The sequence below is a fragment of the Lates calcarifer genome, linkage group LG18 (assembly GCF_001640805.2).
Source record: "Lates calcarifer isolate ASB-BC8 linkage group LG18, TLL_Latcal_v3, whole genome shotgun sequence".
In the NCBI taxonomy this organism is placed as follows: Eukaryota; Metazoa; Chordata; class Actinopteri; family Centropomidae; genus Lates; species Lates calcarifer.
Genome location: NC_066850.1, coordinates 16537801 through 16559014, shown reverse-complemented (window position 1 = coordinate 16559014; position 21214 = coordinate 16537801). Strand labels below are relative to the sequence as shown.

General features: G+C 40.7%; 3 protein-coding genes and 1 non-coding gene across 6 annotated transcripts; all 4 read right to left on the bottom strand.

The window, feature by feature from the left end:
• Positions 1-566: 566 nt before the first annotated feature.
• Positions 567-4683, bottom strand: asb13a.1 (ankyrin repeat and SOCS box containing 13a, tandem duplicate 1). Of its 2 annotated transcripts, XM_018697047.1 has the most exons (6): positions 4566-4683; positions 3249-3436; positions 2966-3122; positions 2741-2875; positions 1095-1286; positions 567-965 (listed from the first exon to the last, which is right to left on the bottom strand). In XM_018697047.1, exons 1-6 carry the CDS (start codon positions 4606-4608, stop codon positions 787-789), a joined length of 894 nt encoding a protein of 297 aa, XP_018552563.1. In that variant the 5' UTR covers positions 4609-4683; the 3' UTR covers positions 567-786. The 2 variants fall into 2 exon arrangements, with proteins under 2 accessions (XP_018552563.1, XP_018552562.1); XM_018697046.1 differs by having other exon boundaries at positions 2741-3122.
• A 574-nt stretch (positions 4684-5257) lies between these two features.
• On the bottom strand, positions 5258-15993 carry gdi2 (GDP dissociation inhibitor 2). Its single transcript, XM_018697158.2, has 10 exons — positions 15826-15993; positions 10827-10934; positions 10479-10578; positions 9984-10118; positions 9588-9786; positions 9325-9456; positions 8810-8909; positions 7558-7729; positions 6769-6968; positions 5258-6463 (listed from the first exon to the last, which is right to left on the bottom strand). The coding sequence occupies exons 1-10, from the start codon at positions 15868-15870 to the stop codon at positions 6311-6313; spliced, it is 1344 nt and encodes a 447-aa protein (XP_018552674.1). The 5' UTR covers positions 15871-15993; the 3' UTR covers positions 5258-6310.
• Positions 15994-16623: 630 nt separating this feature from the next.
• On the bottom strand, positions 16624-20587 carry ankrd16 (ankyrin repeat domain 16). Of its 2 annotated transcripts, none has more exons than XM_018697159.2 (7): positions 20124-20587; positions 19139-19359; positions 18841-18883; positions 18305-18413; positions 18066-18227; positions 17909-17987; positions 16624-17279 (listed from the first exon to the last, which is right to left on the bottom strand). In XM_018697159.2, the coding sequence occupies exons 1-7, from the start codon at positions 20459-20461 to the stop codon at positions 17131-17133; spliced, it is 1101 nt and encodes a 366-aa protein (XP_018552675.1). In that variant the 5' UTR covers positions 20462-20587; the 3' UTR covers positions 16624-17130. The 2 variants fall into 2 exon arrangements, with proteins under 2 accessions (XP_018552675.1, XP_050933553.1); XM_051077596.1 differs by lacking the exon at positions 20124-20587 and adding an exon at positions 19504-20068.
• Positions 19920-20007, bottom strand: trnay-gua (transfer RNA tyrosine (anticodon GUA)). Its single transcript is given in 2 exon segments — positions 19920-19955; positions 19971-20007. It is a non-coding gene; the product is annotated as a tRNA-Tyr (tRNA).
• Positions 20588-21214: the final 627 nt, after the last annotated feature.

Here is a 21214-nt window from a genome sequence, read left to right as displayed (position 1 = left end):
TTCTTTCTACAAATCTGGAAATAGCCCTGTACCCTACGAGGAGATGTTAAAGCTATCAGTCTGTAACTCTGTGCCTTTACAAACAGGAACAATTATGGATTCTTTCCCTTGATCAGGCAGGGATCCCACTCCTGATATCTTACCATTCAACTTTAATGATACTTCTTTACTCCTGTCATGAAGATTCTGAAACATATAAAAGTGTATTTTCCCCTAGTATTTCCATATTTCTCTCTATCCTGCAGTGTGTCTGTGCTTTTGCTAAAGTTCTTTCTCTGCCTCTTCATTCTCCATTACTAAAATTTTCTACTACTTCTACTGTGTACTGTCTTGTTCTTAATAGCTAATATCATATTTCCATCATTTTTCATCATCTAATATTCATATTCTTTCCTGTTATCAGACATACTACAATGGTGTATCTCTACCCAATAAAACCCTAGTATTATTTCTAGAATATATTACTTCCATGTTCAAAAACTTCGATGCTACATTCATTTTTTTTTCTGTTTTAGTCTTTGCTTAGTCTGGGACTTGTAGGTTCCAACCAAACAAGGAACTGCTCGTTCTGTGAAGAATGCAGCTAGAATTTATTCTCTGTTATAATAATATATCAACATGGACATAATTTAAACTGCAATGGTGATGTCAATCCTTGAGCACATGACATACATTAAAGAATTATGATGGATAACCTACTGTATTTTACATTATAGGCAAATACGCAGATGATGATGACGATGCATCTTTTTAAAAATATAATACCTAAAATCAAACACCAGTCTCTCATACAGGTTTAGAATCCATTCCTGTGTCAGTCTGTAGTGATGTGGGGTGGTCACAGTGCTGTAGGTAGTTGTGGATGCGGTGGGATAGGTTCAGCTGACCGATGACCTCTGAGGCTCTGGTACCAAGCCTCATCCTGACAGTGATTCTACAAAGCTGCTGCAGGCTTAGAGGATTACCTGACGAGAAGAAGAGGTTTTCAGTTATCAAGATTCAAAAGCAAAACTGACAAAAGTGATGACTATTCAAATAGTTGTTAAAACCACTGTCTTTATGTATTGTAATTCAGAAGCAGTTCAGGAATTTACTTTCATAAAACCTGAGGCAGGTGTGAGAGGGAGATGCAGGCGTCGTGTAGTCTATAGGTTTTCTTCCCAGGTTGTCGCTAGCGTACACATTGGCTCCGAACTCCACCAAGAGCTCGATCAGGTCCACCATGTGGACCCGTGCTGCATGGTGCAGAGCTGTCTCATGGAACTTCACTGAATTCACATTAGCACCTGCAGGACATTAAAATAAGTTTAGGCCTGTTATTCTTTGACTTTACTGAATCATTACAGATGATTTTATCTGGATGTTTTGGTAAATATTGTAATTATGATTAAGTGAAATCCACCCGATTACAGTGTTATTACAGCTGACAATAAATCTTGCATTCCAGGGTCTATTTTATTTGTTCAGGGGTGTATTTTTCTTTGGCATGCAGCTACAAAACATGGACCTTGCTGTAGTTTTGAAATCAGTCTCTTAGAATCAAGGAACAAAATGGCTCCTTTTAGAGCTTTAGCCTGTTACAGAACCACCACAAAAGCCTTTTAATACCACTGCAGCTATCAGCAAGCTGCACCTCAGCTGGAATTACTGATAGAATGAGGTTAATATTTAACACATACCATTATATTCATACTCACGCAGCTGTACTGCTTGAGGCAGAATATCATCAACAGTGAGTAAGGGTCAGTTTCAGAAATGTGGCTCATATGTCAACTAGAATTCAAATATCCTAACAATTTTCTGATATTTTACATGTCCTTGCATCTCATATCACAAATTAAGATTCCAGAGATCATATGACAAGAACACTTTATTCTGGAGTTAACTAGGTCAGCAGTGTGTTGCTGTGTGGTAAGTGTGGTAATACTAACCATTAAATTAAATCTAATTGAATTCTTCATAAATCAACAGAATTAACCTGCGTTCCTCATCTGATAAATGCAGTGCACGAGCCATTATGCCACAACTCTCTGCTTGTACTGCTGAACGCAGCCCTTTTATACACACACACACACACACACAAACTACATACACACAAACTAAACTAAATTAACACAGACTCACCTGGCCAACATTGTTGTAGTACCATTTAACACCAGTCTAGCCAGTCGGGGTTTGTTAACCCTGACTTCCCTTGATAACCCTGAGTTAAGAGAAACACAACTTCCCTGTGACTCTCTTTAGTCTCTAAAATCTCTGATTTGGTTTAGCTTAGTTTAGCTGTAAGTTTTTGTTTCACGTCACTTCTAGATACAGAGGGAATGATTTATATGTTGCAATTTGTAAACTTCAGATAAGCTCCTGTTGTTATCATTAGTTAAAACAGGTTAGTTTTTTATGACTTAACCAAGATATTTATTATCAACTGGGGGCTCTTGAACAAATGATTCATTTTAATAATCAAGGGATTAAAGGAGACTACCCTATCAAGCACAGGTTTGCATTCAGCTTCTTTAAAACGTATACATAGCTGGCGTATTAGCAAGCCTGCAGCAGGCCTCTTCTCTGAGAGTTGTTGGGAGGGGTAACAGGAAATTATTAATAAAGGTAGAATTAAATTAGGCTCATTACAGGACAGTGGGGAAATGTAAAAACTACACCACAGCATTACGCCAGCAGAGGTGTTTCAGGGTGGATTTTTCCTTTAACACATTTTCTGACTTGCAGTCTTCTTACTCACCTGCAATAAGCAGCTCCCTGACACAGTGCACATATCCTTTAGCGCATGTGATGTGAAGGGGTGGACCAAAGTGGACGTCATATGCCTCCAGCTGGGCACCGCTGGCTATCATCAACCTCACTACATCAACATTACCTGAGAGGAATGTAAAAGGGTCATTCACAGTGAAGAAGTCTAAAGGGATATGACTGGTCCAACCCTCTCTTACTGCCGCCAAAGTATTACCGTTTATGCAGGCCTCATGGAGTGGGGAAGCGGTGAGAGCTGTGAGGGATGGGTTTACTTTGGCTCCGTAGTCCAGCAGCAGCTTGGCACACTCCAGACTGCCAGAAGCACAGGCGTTACAGAGAGGGGTGCTGCCATGGATGGTCCGTACATCCACCTGGAAGAAACAGAGAAAAATGTTATTTTTTCTATGCCACTTTAGATTACTGTCACCATTTTAGTTGCACATGTCACAGAAACTATCACTAAACTGGGGAAGTATAACCATGGGGGTTTATCCCACCTGGGCTCCAGCCTCCAGCAGCAGCTGGGCACACTTCACATGAGCCTGTATGCAGGCCTCATGGAGTGGAGTGATGTTGTCCACTGTCACCATGTTGACCGAGGCTCCACTTTCTATCAGCTGTTTCAGCTGCAGGACACGGCCGTGGAACGCTGCCTCATGCAGGGCAGTCCGGTCTGCCCAGAAACCTTAAGAAGACAGTAACACACATACATAGCACATGTACAAATACAGGTGTACAACAAATCTTTAGTCTTGGAAACTTAACATTGAAATGAACCTTTGGGTGCTGGATCTATAGATGTGCACTCTCCACAGGTTGTCAGGTAAGAGCAGGAACCATGGTGATGGTGGTCAATTAATCCAGTTCACTCATTTATTGCTAAAGCACATTAGTGCCCAGGCACTCTCTCTCTCTCTCTCTCTCTCTCTCTCTCTCTCTTCTACTGTCTCTCACTGCAGGGTTCCTTTAGCTATAATAATAATAATAATTATTATTATTACTATTTACAGTTTGACTTAGACTGTTTATTTGCATTGTTGTCTTTCTCTTACCCCATCCCTCCACCCCCCTTTCTCTGTCTAAACCCAACCGGTCGAGGCAGATGGCCGCCCACCCTGAGTCTGGTTCTGCTCGAGGTTTCTGCCTCTTAAAAGGAAGTTTTTTCCTTGCCACTGTCGCCTAGTGCTGCTCATGGTGGGAACTGTTGGGTCTCTCTCTGTAAATTTTATAAGATACAGAGTACAGTCTAGACCTGCTCTATATGGTACAGTGCCTCGAGATAACTTGTGTTAAATGAGGACAATGCAGTCCTCATAACTGTAACATAAACAAATGATGGTTAGCATATTTTTCCTGCCTCCACACTCAATAACTGACTGTTCAAACGTCTCTGCCAATATATCCCACCCATTGACAGGTAGCCTTGCTACGACATCATGTTTTTCACTTTACCTGTCAGTGTTAATGTAATATTTTAGGAGGAATATGACGCATGTTGTTTAATGTCCCATTTATCACTCTTATTGCTAAACGTATGCCTGTATTAGCTACTTAGCAATAAAAAACTACTTTAGTTACCTTCACCTCGACAAATAATGCGTAGCTGTTGATGATGCAGTAGCAGTTTAGTTAAATGTCATGTAGCCTCCCACAACTTACTCACGGTCATGAATACATACAACTCTTTGCCATGTCAGGTGCGGCATATAATTACCTTAGCACAACAACAAAATCAACTGACAGTCTTCACATTACAAGGGCAGTTAACTTGTTATGGTACGTAAGCTGTTATGAAAATTAATAACATTGCTTACCTATATCGCAAAGAAACGAACGGCGTGCAGCCGTCACCTCCATGTTTTACACACTATAAACAACAAGTGAATGCGGTGGCGGATAGCTGCAGCAGGCGAAACACTATCTTTATGGTTACTAGTGTGGAATGGAAAGGCAGTAGAGAATTGTGGGAGTCGTAGTGTGCAGATATGAGGTGTCCAGTGCTGCAACTCTGCCACATTCTCATGGTATTTCTTAGGTAAACTACACATCAAACTGAATATTATGTACACTGGACATCGAGCATATCAGGACACAACTGACGTGATTAGCCACAACTGTAAACATGATATCTGTTCACGTTATTGATTTATATGCGTGCTGCCATTTACTCAGTTTTGTATCTAGGAACATCTCTTCAGGTGTAACTGATATCTCCCAAACATCTCAGGATGAATCTGTGTGACTTTGTGGTGAAGAGCTGTAACATGTCAGATAAAAAACCAGTAAGGTCCCATACATCTTTAACTTTTCTGTTAGCAGGCTTCAATCTCAGTAAAAAGATATAAATTGAATTATGTTAAGGAAAAAACAAATTCAAAACAGCTCCCCTTAAGGATATCATTTGTAGGAAGCTACTGTGGACACAAGAAATCTGCAAATGTTTTTCATTGCTGTTGCACACATTCACCATTCATCACTCCACACACTGAATTAGAAGAAAGAAAAATTAATCAAACACGGTCTTTATTTTTGACAAAGTTTTTTTTACTTTGCAGTACAGAAATCATTTGAGCCCATGATGGTTTTTAAGAGTTATTCAAAACAGAAGATATCACAGGGCTCTCATCAATTCAATACTGCTGCAGTACACATTTGGTCCTTCTTAAGCAATTACAGTCAACCACACTTCCCATCAATCTGCTGTTAATGCTCGGGCTCTCCATCTTTTTTGCATAATACAAGAACTAATACATCTCCACTTATGCGTTATATTAACTGACTGTTGAAAACGGGTTCAGGTAGATTATGCTGGACTATAGTCACCTTGTGGCTTGGTTTACAGTATACTGTCTGGCTGTGCTGGAGATTAGACAACATGGGGGTAAAGACACAAAAATATCAAGCCCACACACACCCCTAAATCATTTTATTACACAAAATATGACAATTTAAGTTGGTGGCTGAGGTACCACCTCACATAGCTGTCTGCTGTTGATGGGTGTGCTCAAGTCGCCACAACCTGCAAAGAACCTTCCGCTACTCACATGATTTTATTCAGGGGCACAAAACCAAGCCATTTCTCCTCACATCCTGACAAGGAAAAATACCTGCAGAGAAAAAATAACTTATGTGCAGATATGAGATATCTTCCAAACACCTTTTATACAATAACAGAAAAATTGGGTTTCCCTCTACATACACACCCACCCTGTAAGATACTGATAATGAATTATCATTTTATTTGGCATCTTTGGACTATGCACCATCTTACCACGATGAAGCAGCAGAATGAAGGGTATAACTGTATATTAGGCATAACCAGTGCTGAATAAAACATTGCTGTGAATGTGATTTGAAAAAGCATAGCTCCCTCCCTGAACCCTATCCAACAATTCTATATCATATCTCTCTATATATCATGAATTTCCTGAATGGGCAAACCATGTACTTGGATAATCAGCCAGCCCATTGGTGTGTACATTTTTGTGTAGGTTTTCTATTTTTGTAAGATTTCAGTCGGCAGCGTTGTCTTTGATAATCAGGAGTGTTGCCGATGCTTCTACTCTGCGGCATCACCGAAGATGTCCTGCTTCCCGCGCTCCATCTCGGCAAAGTCAAATTCTGAGCCAGTCATCCTCCGGAAGATGTCCTTGATGTCATCACAGGTGGTCTCAAAGTGAGTTGTGGCATCGTATGAACGGGAGATGAAAATCTAGATAAAATACAGAAATAGAAAAAAATGGACATACACAGTAATTATCCAAGTTGATCTGTTTCAAATCTTCTATTAAATAGCTGATTTATTTTAAAGAAAACAAAGGAGACAGAACACAGATATTTCCTGTGCAGGCCATATTGCTGACAACAGAACAGTTGTCAACAGCTTTGTTTGGTTCAGAGTAAACAAGCAAAGGCAGCTTAATAAAGGGTCTTAACAGCAATTTAGCAGCTGTGCTATGAGAGATTCTCCAGTGGAGGAGTGCCTGTTAATGTTTCATATTCTCCCACTGATTGTACCTGGCTGTCCGTGCCCATGTCAGTGGGTGCATACTGGTCACTAATGCTGACAAACTTCTGCTCGATGGGTTCCAGTAGGTCCAGGGCTGGCTTGATCTCTTTCTCAGGGTCGTTTGTCTCCACTGTAGTGCTGGCGATGGCGATGTATTTACCCTGTGCTGCCACGTTGTGAGCAAAGGAGATCATACAAACGTAGATGTCTGGAAAGAGAAAAGCTACAGTTAATGTCTGATCTGACTGCAGAGACGTGCAATTATCATTATTTAATGTTGGCTAATCAGTCATTGTGAGACATTAAGAATAGTGCATTTAATTTGGCTCAGCTTGCTTTCATTACTATTTACTGTCATAGCACTGGGTAGAGCCTGCCAATATGAGCAAATCTGTTAAAACCAGAGATGCCACACATTTACAACCTCTGTAGTTTTAGACATTTAACTTAATAACACCAAAAGTGGATAATACACATTGGCAGCTGCCACATATATATGTATTTCCCTGGCAATTTCAAATAAGTGGTAGGACTAGATGTAATATTGTGTCTAAAATCTAAGTCATTTTCTCAAGATTCTTGTCATTTATGTATACAATTCTTGACAAAAGGCTAAGCTTCCCTTCACATTTGCCTTCTGGCAGTACAACATTTCTGTTTGCATCTGACATCAACATAGCAATTAGCTATGTTCAGGACATTATCTTTATTCCTCTAGATGGATTCCATTAGAGAACAGAAAAACAGCACAGTCATGAAAACACTGTAAAGTCTGTTCATGTCCCCTGTGTGCTCACCGTGCTTCCTGTTGACCTGATTCTGGGGGATAATGATCTGGCAGGAGTTGATGCCGCCGGTGTTGGCAATGGGGTGACTCAAGATGCAGATGACTCTGATCACCTGACCCACTTTTTTGGTGCGATCCATAACATAACTGGGGTCGCAGATCAGCTGCTTGCACCTGGCGATCTGTGGTGGGAAAACACAGTCAAAGGTCATTGGAAAAGCAACAGGTTTAATTCCTGGATAAGCAGCATACAATAATTGAACCTGTCCAAACATAAAACCATCAACACTTTATTGGGAATACCTGTACATCTGCTTATCATGAAATTTTCCAATAAGCCAATCACATGGCAGCAGTGTAATGCATAAAAACAGGCAGATACAGATCAGGAGCTTCAGTTAATCTTCACATCAAGTATCAGAATGGCACAGCCTTTGTGAGTATTAGTGCTAACCACATCAGAGCCTGACAGTGGAAGCATTTCACTCACTGTATTTAGGAGCACATGTGCAAGTACAAACTATTACAAAATTCTGCCCATGCAGCCTCTCAGGTTCATAAACAACGACAATGAACCGATCCGTTAAAATAACTCGCGTGATCCACTCATAAGCGCAGTCCTGCTCTGTACCTATGTCTGAGCTCAAAGTGGGCCAGGCAATGCAAAAGCTGCATCTTGCTGCATACGCCAGTAAAAATTACAGCGAGTGTAAAATATTAATTCAATGCAGCGGTGTATGACTGAGTTCAAACACTGAGGTTGGAGAAATACAGACTCGCTGACCTCCAATGCTAATAGTAAAGCAGTGTAGAAAACATTAAGTTGCAACGTTTCACTTCAACCACTGATCAGCGCCGTCGGAGGTACGTCATATATCATTTACCATCTTCTACTACTTCAAACACAATAATGCACCATGTCGCCAAGCAAAAGCTGTCTAAAAAACTGGTTTTACCATATGGCAATGAATTCAGTGCACTTCCGTGGAACCCAAACCACAAAGAACCAAGGCTGTTTCGAGATCAATTTGAGACCCTGCCCACTAGTAGCATGGTGTTCCTAATAAACGGCACAGTCAGTGTAGACTTCCATGGGATTTATGCTCACTCACTGGTAAAGACAACATTTTTTTTGGCTCCATCTTACACTGTCAGTAATGGTAATTTGTTTGGTGCAACATCTGTGTGTGTAGGCAGGAAAAATAGCTGAAATGACAGATGTTTAACACAGGAATCAAGTAAGCTGAGAACAAAATGCTCACCTCTCCCTCGGACTTCACTCCCACCACTTTCCCATTCTCCACCACAATCTCATCAATGGGCTTGTTCAACATATATGTCCCACCATAGATGGCACTCAGCCTGGAATGGAAACATTATTTGCGAATGTTACTTCATACTATCAAAAGACATAAACTGAATGAATGGTGGTGAGCTACATGGACCTATCCATTATTGATAATATCACAAAAGACTAATACTGAATCATTACACTGACTACTGATATGGCTCTGCAATATTCTTCTGTTATCAGGGACAGAGGCAGAGCCAGTGGATATTTTGTGTGAAATATTTTTGGTATCATACGTAGTAAAATGTAAAAGATACACATTAAACAATAAGGAAAAAAAAACTAAATGTCATTTTTCAAGGTCCTTTCAGTGCTTCTACTTGCAAAGCTCAATTTCAAGGAGAAGACCTATCGCACAGTTGACATTTTCACACACTCTAGCAGGGAACGCACAGATGTAACTCATGTCATACAGATTACACCTACCTGGCGAAGCCCTGTGGCAGTTCTCCCAGACCATACAGTGGGTAGAGGTATGGGCTCTTGCCATATCTGGCCAGGGACTCACTGTAAAGCTTTATCCTGTTTATCGTTTCAATGCAAGGTTGATCCAGGTATCTGTGGAGAGAGAGAGAGAGACCATTTAAAAGTCTTCAAACTGATTTATCAAAGCTGGGGATCATGGCATCAAAATCACGTGCGCTGAAGATATTATAATAAATAACGCTTATCAAGTTAAGACTACTTACTCATCTGTGCGGTAGAGGGCAAGGGAGTGGCCAGTAAAGTCCATGACTTCCTGGTCGAGGTTAAACTTTTGGAAAATGGCCCTCATTGTCGTCTTGTGGGGGTCGACACCCTCCATGGTTTTGGGGTCATTCTCATCAAAGTTGGCAATGAAGATCAGGAGCTTTCTGAAGCGCCGTTTCTCAAACAACCCCATCAGACCTGTAGAAGACCAAGAGTTTATACTTTGAGTGGACCAATGTCTGAAGCGCCAAAGAGTCAGTGAATCAAAAGCTTTACAACCACAAAGGTTAGAGGCTAGGTTAAACTCAAAAATTACACAAAAAACAGAGAAAAAAAAATCCCAATAAACAGTCGACCTCAAATTTGGGAAAATTTGCAGTTCTGTAATAACTTACTTGATGACAGGGCCTCAGTCTCAGTTGAGGGGACTTTATAGATTTTGCCCGCCTTGTACACATAGCTACCCTCGATCACTTTGAAATCCAGGTAGCGAGTCACCTGTGTAATGAGCAGCATGCGAACCAGCTGACCTGAGAGAAGGAGAAACAAACATCACCTTTACTTGCTCAAAAACACAAAGTGCTGTTACTTCATACATAAAAATATTCAACAAAATATCTTTACAATATTAGCCTCTTTGTTGATCTTTTCCAGCTGCAGTTAAGTGTTACTTGTGGTTCCTGCTGATACTAAAATGTATTTTAAATAACTATTGTGTTCTTTTCTAAGATGTTCAACATATAGTACTAAGTAAGCTAAAATGCACAGCCCTGCTACAAAACTAAGAAAAAAAAATGTGTCACTTTGCATGCTCTCTTCATCAAAAGAGCTGAGGTCTAGATCACAAGCTAAAGCTGCATGTGACATACAGATGAGTGATCTAAGTATACCATTGGCCATAAGGAATTTAGGGATGAGGTCCACGTTCCAATCCCGGCCTTTTCCCATTGACTCAGGAGGGTTGCCAGGAAGGTTGAAGCGCTTGTAGAGCTGTAGGGAGACACAGAACCAGACTTGACTCTCAAGCTACAGCAAAGAACGTACACTTAAACCCAAGAAGCATTTCATAAAGTAAGGTGATCATGGAAGTTGGTCTTAGCTTCAGTAAATCAGCACTATTTTCAGGAGAAACTATTTCACAAAAAGGTTTAAATAAGCCTCTTAATGTCTGAATTTCAAACCAATTTGACCTCCCCGTGTCAGAAAGTCAAAGCAGAGGGTATTAGAAGTCCACTCACATCTTCAAGCGGTGTGATGGATGCACTCTCAGCTCCATAGTAAGAGTTGCGGTCCATGTGCAGAACCTTCTTCCCCTTTACTGACATGATGCCTGACAAAATGCATTCCTATTGGAAGAAAACAAAACAGGATTAAGACCAAAATCAGTGTAATACTGCAAAATTCCCATTTCCTGAATTTTACCTACCCTGCACTACACTTGTATCGACATACATCCCAGTCATTTTTGATTTTATTAAATATGAGGCAGATGCTCTTAACCAGCAGTCTATGTTTTGTTACTGTGATTTTACACATTAAACTCATTTGAGTTGTCACACTATCCAGCATTTTCAAATGAACAAATGTGATCCCTGTCTGGCATGGCTGGCTGTGGCTTTTAATCCTCTGATCTGTATGGATGAAAAGTTTTGGCTCCCATGGACTGGTCCAGTTGGAACAGAGCACTGGAACACAGTCCTCTGCAGACAGTCAGGATGCCACATAATGCTTGTTTTGGTCAGCAACAGTTTGGTGACAGACCTCTGACATTAGAACTACAGACAATTACCTGATCAGTGGCTATATTTTTTTTTATTGACAATATTCTAATATTTACCCCATTTAGCCAATACTTTTACCCTGGGCCAGCAGAAAGTAATTCTACAGAGGCTATCCCTTTGTTGCATATCATATGCTTACTCTCTCCCACTGTTCCTGTCTTTTCTATACTATTGACTGTCCAATAAACACATAAATAAAAAAAATATCTGTGTGATGTGTGGCTCCCTGGCTTCTCAGTGTGTAATTCACTGGATGTTTTTGGCCACCAGAGCCACACACAAATTCCTTTCCCAAAATTTATACCCAACACAAGGGATTAACAAAAACATGATCAGGCAATTTGAACTGTAATTAAGCAGATATAAGAATTCAATTCAGACACACCCATTGCTAGCATAATGTCTGACACGCTTATGTGGAGCTGGGAGGATGAACACAACGTTCACAGTTTAGTTGAAGTTTAAGGGGCCTGGTAAAGGGAGGGAAAATGTGCATGTTTGCCAGAGCCTGGAATTCCCAAAGGCCTTAATACGATTACAGCAGTGGGTTTGTAGATGCAAGAAAACACTGTGTGTATCATGAGACTATGTGGAAACGTTTACTACTAAATGACAGGTAATACTCTCTGGCAGTATGTGGTACAACTTGTTTCTCACATGACAAAGATCAACAATGCATCATAACTTTCACTGTGTGATGTCACCTAGACTCCCTTTGTGTACAGACTGGGGTCTGTCATACCACAGGAAGTGACAGGGATTGTACAATTTGTTTGTTTTAATCAGAGGCCAAAAAATGCTCCACACCCATTTCATTATGATAAATGAAAGCTCAGCCGATGGTCAGCTTTAAGAGCAGATACATCCATCAATCGTTTCCACAAACTGACTGACAAGGGGCCCTCTACAGGGCGTGCTGGACTGTAACAGACATACATGGCAACCAACAGCCACTTTAGAGGTTCACTGACCAAAGGGCTATGCCAAAATTCTGAGAATGTCAGAAATTTTGCTCTAATTTCTCACAATGGTTCTGTTGGGATGGCCTACGTTTACAAACTAACCAATTAGATTATGACGGGAAAGGACTCAGAATACTCTGACAAGCTGAAAACGTTTGCAAAACTTCATGTTGTTCCTTTATCCCTTCCCAAACATCATTATGTCATCCTCCTGTTCTGAGGTATTTTTCAGTACATGAAGTGCCAATGCTAAGGCCAAAACTTCTTTACTGTTGTCAAAATATGAGCTAGATGACAAGTTGATGATATGTCATCATTTCAAACAAAAATCAAAATGTTTAGATGTAGCTAGCAGGCCTGCAAATACCGCTGCTTTTAAAGTCAAATTCAGTGCTTTTAGCTGTAAACCCTCTGAGTGTCCTGTGTGAACATGAGCTGTGATATTGCCTGAAAACGATTTACAGGATGTGGTCAAGTAAATCTCAGAGGTAGCCTCTGCATAGCTGCTCTCCCAAAATAACATGCAGGAGTGAAAGTGGATCACATCTATCTGTAAATGTTTCATCTCATACAAACATCTGGGGAAGACAGAGCCATTCGGACGCGTCATTGTTACTCCTTCTGGTTGACATATAACTGAAACCGATCTCCTGCTGCTTATATAAATACAGGCTTTGACACAGAGCCGGGGGCAGCCTAGTCATCACTACATCAGCCAGATGGTAGTAGTCATGCTGACAGTGAGGAAAACAAACTGATCCAGTACACAGCTGAGCAGAAAATTAAGCCAATATAAACCATTAGGAACACAGGCAAAGAAGTCCCAGTTCAATTTTTAACACATAAGATCCATAAAAAATATGAGTGTGTGTGTGAGAGGCAGCAAAGTCCAGCACAAAAGGCAAGAGCTGGACAGGTCTCAGCAGTTCAAATATATGATGATCACATGACAAACCATCACAATGACAGTGTGACAACACCAGCTTTGATTTTACTAGACTGAAAATTTTCAACACACTTTGAGAGCTCCAAGTCACAAGAATCTGTTGTCTTCAATTAAGTGGACTCACTGGATCAAAACTTTTTGTGAAATCGCCACTCTGAAGGTTTTCTCAGGTGGGAAGTAACTAAGTACAGAACTGACAGGATAAATCATTCATTAATTTACTATGCCTTGATACAGTTTTGAATTTGGAACACTTTGATCAAATGTTTCCATTTTGTGATTTGTTTGTTTGTTATAAAATGCACTGTACAGTATAAAATTAAACTGAGCTGTCATTTACTGTATAGCACTTTTTACATCACTGCATTAATATGTTAGTTACACAATAGATTAATGTTTTACTGTGAGAAGCTTATAAAATAAGATAGGAATGTGCTGTCTTAAGAGGAATCATTTTTTATGATTGTACTTTAGTTTGATATAAGGTTAGCAATACCAATCTTGTGTTGTAAGGTTTTAGAGTTTGAAACTTCTACACATGCTGCCCTTCCTTACTCATTACACAGTGAGTAAAGGCAATCAGTGAACCTATTTCCTTTCCTTTCACATAATTTCCTCCTTTTTATGGACACAAAACAGCAGCTGTAATCGAGTACAGTGAAAAGAATTGGAAATTCTACTTCATATACTTATGTATAATTAACTTTAGGGCTGCAGAGATTTGACAACCACTTTTCTTTTTCCACAACACTACTAGTGATTTACATCAATCACTGTTATTGCAGTGATAGATGCAAAATGGTCACATCAAGAAGCAACTCATTTTAATCTGAATCAAATCTGTTCCACTGCAATGCAGCACTGCATCAATATATTTCTTTCATGTGAAGCACTTACAAGATGTGAATACAATAACTCACACATAGAAAGATGGAAAGTTTAGTATTTTGATTATAGGCCTATTACAGTTCTGTGTAACCTGTTGTATTATTAGACATAGCAGTACTAGTGTTAGTGTGAGGTATAAAAGGGGAAGTGGTCAGATTAACAGAAGTGAAGTCACTGATTTGCATAAAGGAACTTAAACTATGTGAAACTATGCTGTGATGCGTCGGCCTGTTTGGAGAGCTTTTCAGACTGGCCAGTCTAGTGCTTAACTGAGCTTGCAGAGTACTTGTGGTATACTTTCGGTTCCTCAGTCTCTGTGGAACCACACCCAAATGTGAGCTAAATCAACGCCCGGCCCACCAAAATTTAACCAGCCCCGTTCCTTCTTGGCTGCTTTTGTCCTGCTACCTCTGCCTGTTCTGACCCTGGCACAACATTTTCTAACAATGTTTAGATGCCATAAAGAAATATTACTTTACAAAAACTTATAATAATATCTGCATTTAAAGTGAGTAATGAGGTTTTCTGGATTAAGAACAATCCAGAAACTGAATGGAATTTAGTCCCTGTAAATTGACAGGAAGCTGTCCCTTGGCCCTCAGCAAAGTCCTAAAGTCATCACGGGACTTCAACGACATGTTTCTGCCATGTAGAGCTGACATTTAGAGGGCCTGTCACTTTGTCCATGAAGCTGCTGCATGGTTAATTCTGAAAACGTTTATTTCCGGGTAAACAAACCTTACATTCATGCGAATAGCTCATGAACTGCCACCTCACACTACACTAGATCAGCTATATTTGGCATTTCAGCGTGTAAGTTAAGACGACGCCAAATTCAACTTTAAGTTCCAGGTTAGCAAGCTATTGCTAAAGTTTCCGACTGGTCAACAGTAGTCGAGCGATTTTCTTCCCCCTAGCTGCCTTTTTGTTAATTCAAAGGCTTCGTAAACTTTGCTTGATTAAGACTGTGGACAACTTAATTCTACTCCTCAGCCTGTTGAGTCCATCGCACGGACTAAAGGTAGCTTGGGTTAGTTAGGTAGCTGATTTGCCTCATTATTTTTATCCGAAAAACTGTAACTTTTGCTATAATTACACCCAGACTGAGGTCAAATCAGCAACCGGGTTAAAAGGCGCCGTGCACAAAAGACTGATCGATAAAGCTGCGACGCGTCTTTATACGATTGTTTGCAGGTTAATTAGTTAGCTTAATTTAGGTCTGCTAACGTTAGCGGACTAATCATCCGCGTTATAATCTTATCTTGACAGATAAAAGCTGTCGGAATTGGCGCTCAACTTCCAAATAACCGGTTAAGTAACTGGGTTTACTAGGTCCCGAGTCGACAGAATACATATTAACCACAGCAACAGATTGAGAGCTTAAACTTTTTGTGTACGTTATCAGTTTGCACCGTGAGTCTTTTTAGATACTCCTAGTAGTTGCAGATAGCACAGTGCTAACAGTTAGCGTTCGCTACTTTGCTCACTGTTTCCATTAACTAACGCTTACTCTCAGTTAGCTGCTAAGCTAGCTACTTAGCGCTAGTCGTGCTGATTAGGCCCAGTTAGCTGAAAGCCAAGCTGTCAAGTGCTAACTGCGTTGGTAACAGGTTGCAAATCACTTCTAAGCTGCCGACCGCATCATTTGATTCTGTCTCACCGTCAGTCCGGTGCCCAGAACGATAACGTCGTATTCTTCATTCATTTTTCCAAATCTTTTCTCCTCTGTTCCTGAATATCGGGAAAGAAAATGGAGACCTGCGGGAGTGGAAATGAGAAGGGGCTGCGGTTCAACGTCAGGCGCCTGAGGAGGCGGGGCTTCTCGACTATCAATCACTCGGGAGAGGCGGTACAAAGTGTCTGATTGACAACTTAACTGTGAAAATTTCGCTTTCCTATTACTGCCCTTTTGCACCAAGGCAAAAATACCGAGAGACCATGCATTGCCAATTGACATGTTGTATGTTTATTTGTTTATAGGTTTGCTTTCAACACGTAACCAAAAAACAAGTTGTATTATAAGTTATTTGTTATCATGTTATTTATTGTTAAATACTGTGTCCCCTACAGTGTTTAACTCAAACGCAGCACAGTCACCATCATTCACTGACGTTTTACCTATTTTAAAATACCTATTTTAGCAAGAACTCATTGTCATCTCATATCAAGTCAAGGGAGGATAATGATGTAATGCGCAACATAGTTTCACCTCACTGTTTGCGTTGCAAGCATGGATTAGCTCCATGGTCAACACACCTGTTTAGCAAACCCATTGACAGTCATTAAGTTAGCCTCTGTATTACTCACTCTAGTCCCACGTTAGTCTGTATAGAAATGGTTATAGGTCATATAGACAGCCAGCAAACTAATGATAAGTGTGGTACAGGTATTTTAAAAAGGTGAACAGCCCAAACTCATTAAGGCAAAGATAAAACCTAAAATTAAGACAATCTAAGAGTTTCATTGTAACATTATTTTTTATATACATTCAATACATTCATTTCATATATATTTACATGCATACACAGTATCTTCATATGCAGTAACACACACCAGCTAGGACAAAAAGACTGGAATCATCAGCTGTTGATGATTACTCATGTAGCAGCATGGTTGGCCTTCAGGCAGAAACATCATAATGGCCTTTTTAAGTTAATTTGGGAGACACTTTTCAAGGTATCACAGTCCAAGTCACTAATTCCAAAGCCAAGCCAAATGTAAATGTAACAGACTAAAGCAAGCAAGCTTTAATTCAAGTCATGTGACTAATAACCCCAGTCCCATCACTTTAGAGTGTAATGCACAACACAATACAAGTTTTGTTTTATTGTAATCCATACAGCCTAAACAGACTGACTTCAATCACATGAAATATTTAAGGTTATTATTTTCTTTACTTAAAGGAACTGAACCCATAGCAAATCTGTGTTCTGTATCATTATGATATTGTTTATAATGTGTCTGGTTAGCCACATTCAAATACTCGCATTACATCTGGTTTCTTGGCGAACTGCTGTGCTGTTGTGCCAGATGCATCTTCTGAATCTTTGAGTCCGAGCTGCAGAAGCATCCTGGCTACGCCTGCATGCTGCCCAATGCAAGCCATATGAAGGGCTGTGAATAGAAAAGAGAGTAACAGAGTGGTAAACACCATATTCATTGTATGATCATTTTTTGTATGTTTGATTTCCTGTCCCTCCAGGCAACAACTTTTCATTTTTACTGTACAGCTGTAAACAGCTCTTCTGAGGTGATTCCACAGCATCTACTTTGGGTTACAGTATGGGATCTCACTGTGCCGCTCCAAAAGGCAGATTTTCTTAGTTTGAGGTCAACAATTCAACCTAAGGGAGGCTGTCAGTGTTCAGGGAAGTGTTTGGAAACTGTTTGATGACTCAGGAACTGAAAGCAGGGCTTGGCTCAGGATGTGTTTAGCCAGGGAGGAGAACTGCTGACCCAGACTGGGTATATTGTCAATATTTTGTATATTGTCATTTTCAAAAAGTGGAACCGAAGGGTATGCCCCAATTACCACCATGGCATCACACTGCTCAGCCTCCCAGCAAAAGATTCCGACCGATTGTCAAACCTCAGATTCAGGAGGATTTCAGAATAAGCCGAATAAATAAAACTGAATAAAATAAATAATAAAATGCTGTTCAGCAGTCGACTATCTATCAGCAGCAAGTTTCGTGTCTCTGCAAGTTGATTTCCAGTGTTCTAACATGAATTACACTGCTTACCCGTTCTTCCCTTTTTGTCCTGAACATGAAGATGTGCTCCCAGGTCTAGCAGTGTTTTTACAGTGGACATGTGGCCCTCCTGAATAACACAAATGGGAAAAATGAGGATTTGTACACTGTGATTTACAACGACTACATTGATCTACACTGATCTAACCTTTGCTGCATAATGCAGGGCAGTAAGCTGGATGTCAGTCGCTCTCTGGTTCACATCTACGTTGAGGTCCTGCACCAGGAACCGCAGGGCCTCATCCTGGCCGGTGACAGCGACCTGGTGCACGGGCTGAGCCCCGAGCTTGTCAGCTGCTGTTAGAGATGCCTACAATACACACACAGTGTAAATATCAGAATTTTTACATCACTGCTGAAATATTACTGATTTGAGGTGTACTCCACCTGATGCTCTTCTAAAAGCAGCCTGGCCACAGAAATGTGTCCGTTCCTGACAGCATCCATTAAAGGTGTAACTCCACAGCTGTCTTTGCTGTCTGGGGTGTAGCCACATCTGGAGGAAGACCAGTGAAGGTGAGGATCAGACAGACAAAGTTAGCTTTGAGCTCTAACTCTAAGCAGCTCCACTGAAGTAGCGGTGAAGGACCTTTGCATGAGTGCTGCTAAGATTACCAGAGAGGAATAAGTGCTGCCTTTTCGCTTTCCCCACCCAGATTTATCCTGCTAGTCCAGGGATCAAACAAGCGATCTTATAATACCATGCATCTGAGTTATTATTGAGAGGGGTCTGTCTGCAGACTCCAAGGCAGGGGCTGAATATGTAGGGGCATAACTTACTTGCTTCCCTAAATGTAAACCTACCCCTACCCCTAACCAGATAATGCCTACTAAACAATGACTGGGTAACACATTTGCAACTGTTATTGGTATTAAAATTTAATGTGATTAGTTTTTATTCCCCACACAAACTTTCCACCTACCTCTCCAGCAAGATCCTAACGACCTCCTCACAGCCATGCATTGCTGGATGATAAACATAGAGAGCAGGAGTTACAATCTGACGCTTTTTGTTCAATTATCAAAGTGCACAAACTTAAAGATTTAACCACCCCTCACAATCTGACTCTCACAATCTGAGATCTTATTGGACGACAATTTAAGATCACCCTAAAGTCAGGACATATTGTGCAGTTCTCCTCGTTGCCAGGTGTGACAACTCAGTTTACCTGTCACATATCCGTACTGTATGATGGGACCGGGGATGTGAGACTGCTTCACCTGCAGTGTGCAGCGGCGTCCTGCGTGTCTTGCTCTCTGTCCTCCAGACGTCCGGCGCAACGAGAAGCAGGTGCTGTACGACCAGAGGATCACCCTCCCTGCAGGCGATGTGGAATGAGTTCCAGCCGTCCTTGTTTCTCAACGCCGGGTCAGCACCGTGACACAGCAGCTCCTGGATCACGTCAGGGTTCCTCCGAGTGCAGGCCATCATCAGAGGAGTCCTGAGGGAGAGAGGAAACACGGTCACCTCCAGTGACCAAATAAAACCATATCTTATTCTTTAAAGATAATCTGGTAATCTGGAAAACATATTTTATGCAGTTTATATATACTGTGTGTGAGAGAATGCTTTAAAAATGTCATACAAGGTGCTGTAAGTGAGAGAGAAGAGAGAACCCACTCCACACAGAAAAGCCCAAGGCGAACCGGGGTTCGAATCCGGAACCTTCCTGCTGTGAGGCGACAGTGCTGGTACCGATACTAACAACACAGTAATATACCCAAACACAAAAGAATGGAAAACAACATCACAAGTAACTGACATTTTTAAATACATTTTTTTTATCTTTCCAAAGTTTATTTCGTTGAGACATTGCTAACAAACCTCGTGGGTTTCTTAAAGAAAAATAGGCGTCTACCTCCGTGACTCTGAACCCGACTGTATCTGCTTTACTTTGTTCCTTTAACGGTTTTTGTCTGTATGTTTTACCCATTGAACAAGAGTCCCGTGAATGTTTCGTCAAAACATCGGTTCATTCTCGTCTGTAAATCAAAAAGTCACTCCTTCGAGCCGGATTCGAACCAGCGACCTAAGGATTACAGCATCAACAACCTACAGTCCTCCGCTCTACCAACTGAGCTATCGAAGGGAGCTGCTTCGCACCTAGCGACAGTTCATTTTTGATAGCAACAGGGGGCGCTATGAGTCAATACAACTTCTCATACATAATTAGCCGCTCATCAGTTAATACACAGTCATCCTCACCAGTCAGCCTTCTTCAGGCTATCCACCTTGGCTCCTTCCCGGAGCAGGTAGCTAACACAAGTCTGGTGGCCCATGGACGCAGCTTCATGCAGCGGCCTCTTGTAGTCGTTGTTGTACACCTCCACATCCATGCCTGCACACTTTATTAGATACTCCACGATGTCTAAGTGTCCGTGTCTGGCAGCGTAGTGCAGTAAGGTGTCTCCTGACCGCCCAAAGTGTTTGCTGCTGACGGTCTGAAGCGCAGCCGAGCCGCCTGACGTGATCTGTTTCTCCAGAGAGCTTAACTGTCCGTCCTGAGTGAGCTTCACTAGCAGTTTTAAATGGTTTTCGTCCATGCTGTGTGGAAGTTGAAGGCTACTTCTGGAGCAAACACCGCTTACACTTACTATTTACTCTCAACTGCTTGAAGGCACGCTGGAAAGAAGTGTTTTTTTCCAGCGGAGCAGCAAAATAATTGAATGGCCAACTATGACCTTACACTGTGCTGTTACAAATTGGATGATATTGGATTACTCACGTACCTGTGAATATGAGGTATATATAATAATATATAATAGTAGTAATAATCCAACGTGGTTGTAAATTCAAAATAAATATATTTTTCTGTACGTTTAAATGTTTCTACCTTGATGGAAAACGTTTAATAACCTTAGTGTACATAGTATATTTAAATGATTAGGACGGCATGTATGTATCTATGAATTCTGAATTATTTCTTGAGGCATACAAATTGTTCAAATACATACTCAAGGAAAGAAAAACATTTTAAATGAGGAACAAAGTAAAGATTTTTTTTTTTTTAACCACGTGTAGACTAAATATCTAAATATGATAATATAAATATGATTAAATAGCTATGATATAATATGACGAGAAACTTTTTTTTTACAAAACATATTTCACAAATTCAAGAATTATTAGTGATCAGTGAATAATTTATGAACTTATGGATCAATATTAGAGATATTCACTGAGACCTGACTAATACTGCTGCATCCAACAAACGTGAGGCACCATACCCAACCAAGGGATAAATATTTGTTGTCCTTTCCAGAAGAGTGACACCCTTGGCATTATGGGAAATGTAG

Bases quoted from the DNA above. Each gene is read 5' to 3' on its own strand.
- ankrd16 (XM_018697159.2), bottom strand. From the start codon at position 20,461: ATGGACGAAAACCATTTAAAACTGCTAGTGAAGCTCACTCAGGACGGA. The intron at 19,360-20,123 runs GTGAGGATGACT...TCTCTCCCTCAG, and splicing joins AGCCTGAAGAAGGCTGACTG to GACTCCTCTGATGATGGCCT. The intron at 18,228-18,304 runs GTGGAGTACACC...TGTGTATTGTAG, and splicing joins TGCTTTTAGAAGAGCATCAG to GCATCTCTAACAGCAGCTGA.
- asb13a.1 (XM_018697046.1), bottom strand. From the start codon at position 4,608: ATGGAGGTGACGGCTGCACGCCGTTCGTTTCTTTGCGATATAG. The intron at 3,123-3,248 runs GTGGGATAAACC...TGTTTCTTCCAG, and splicing joins TGCTGGAGGCTGGAGCCCAG to GTGGATGTACGGACCATCCA. The intron at 966-1,094 runs GTAAATTCCTGA...TCTTCTCGTCAG, and splicing joins CTGCCTCAGGTTTTATGAAA to GTAATCCTCTAAGCCTGCAG.
- gdi2 (XM_018697158.2), bottom strand. From the start codon at position 15,870: ATGAATGAAGAATACGACGTTATCGTTCTGGGCACCGGACTGACG. The intron at 10,119-10,478 runs GTATACTTAGAT...TCCTTCTCTCAG, and splicing joins TAAATTCCTTATGGCCAATG to GTCAGCTGGTTCGCATGCTG. The intron at 7,730-8,809 runs GTGAGCATTTTG...TTCCCACCACAG, and splicing joins GAGTGAAGTCCGAGGGAGAG to ATCGCCAGGTGCAAGCAGCT.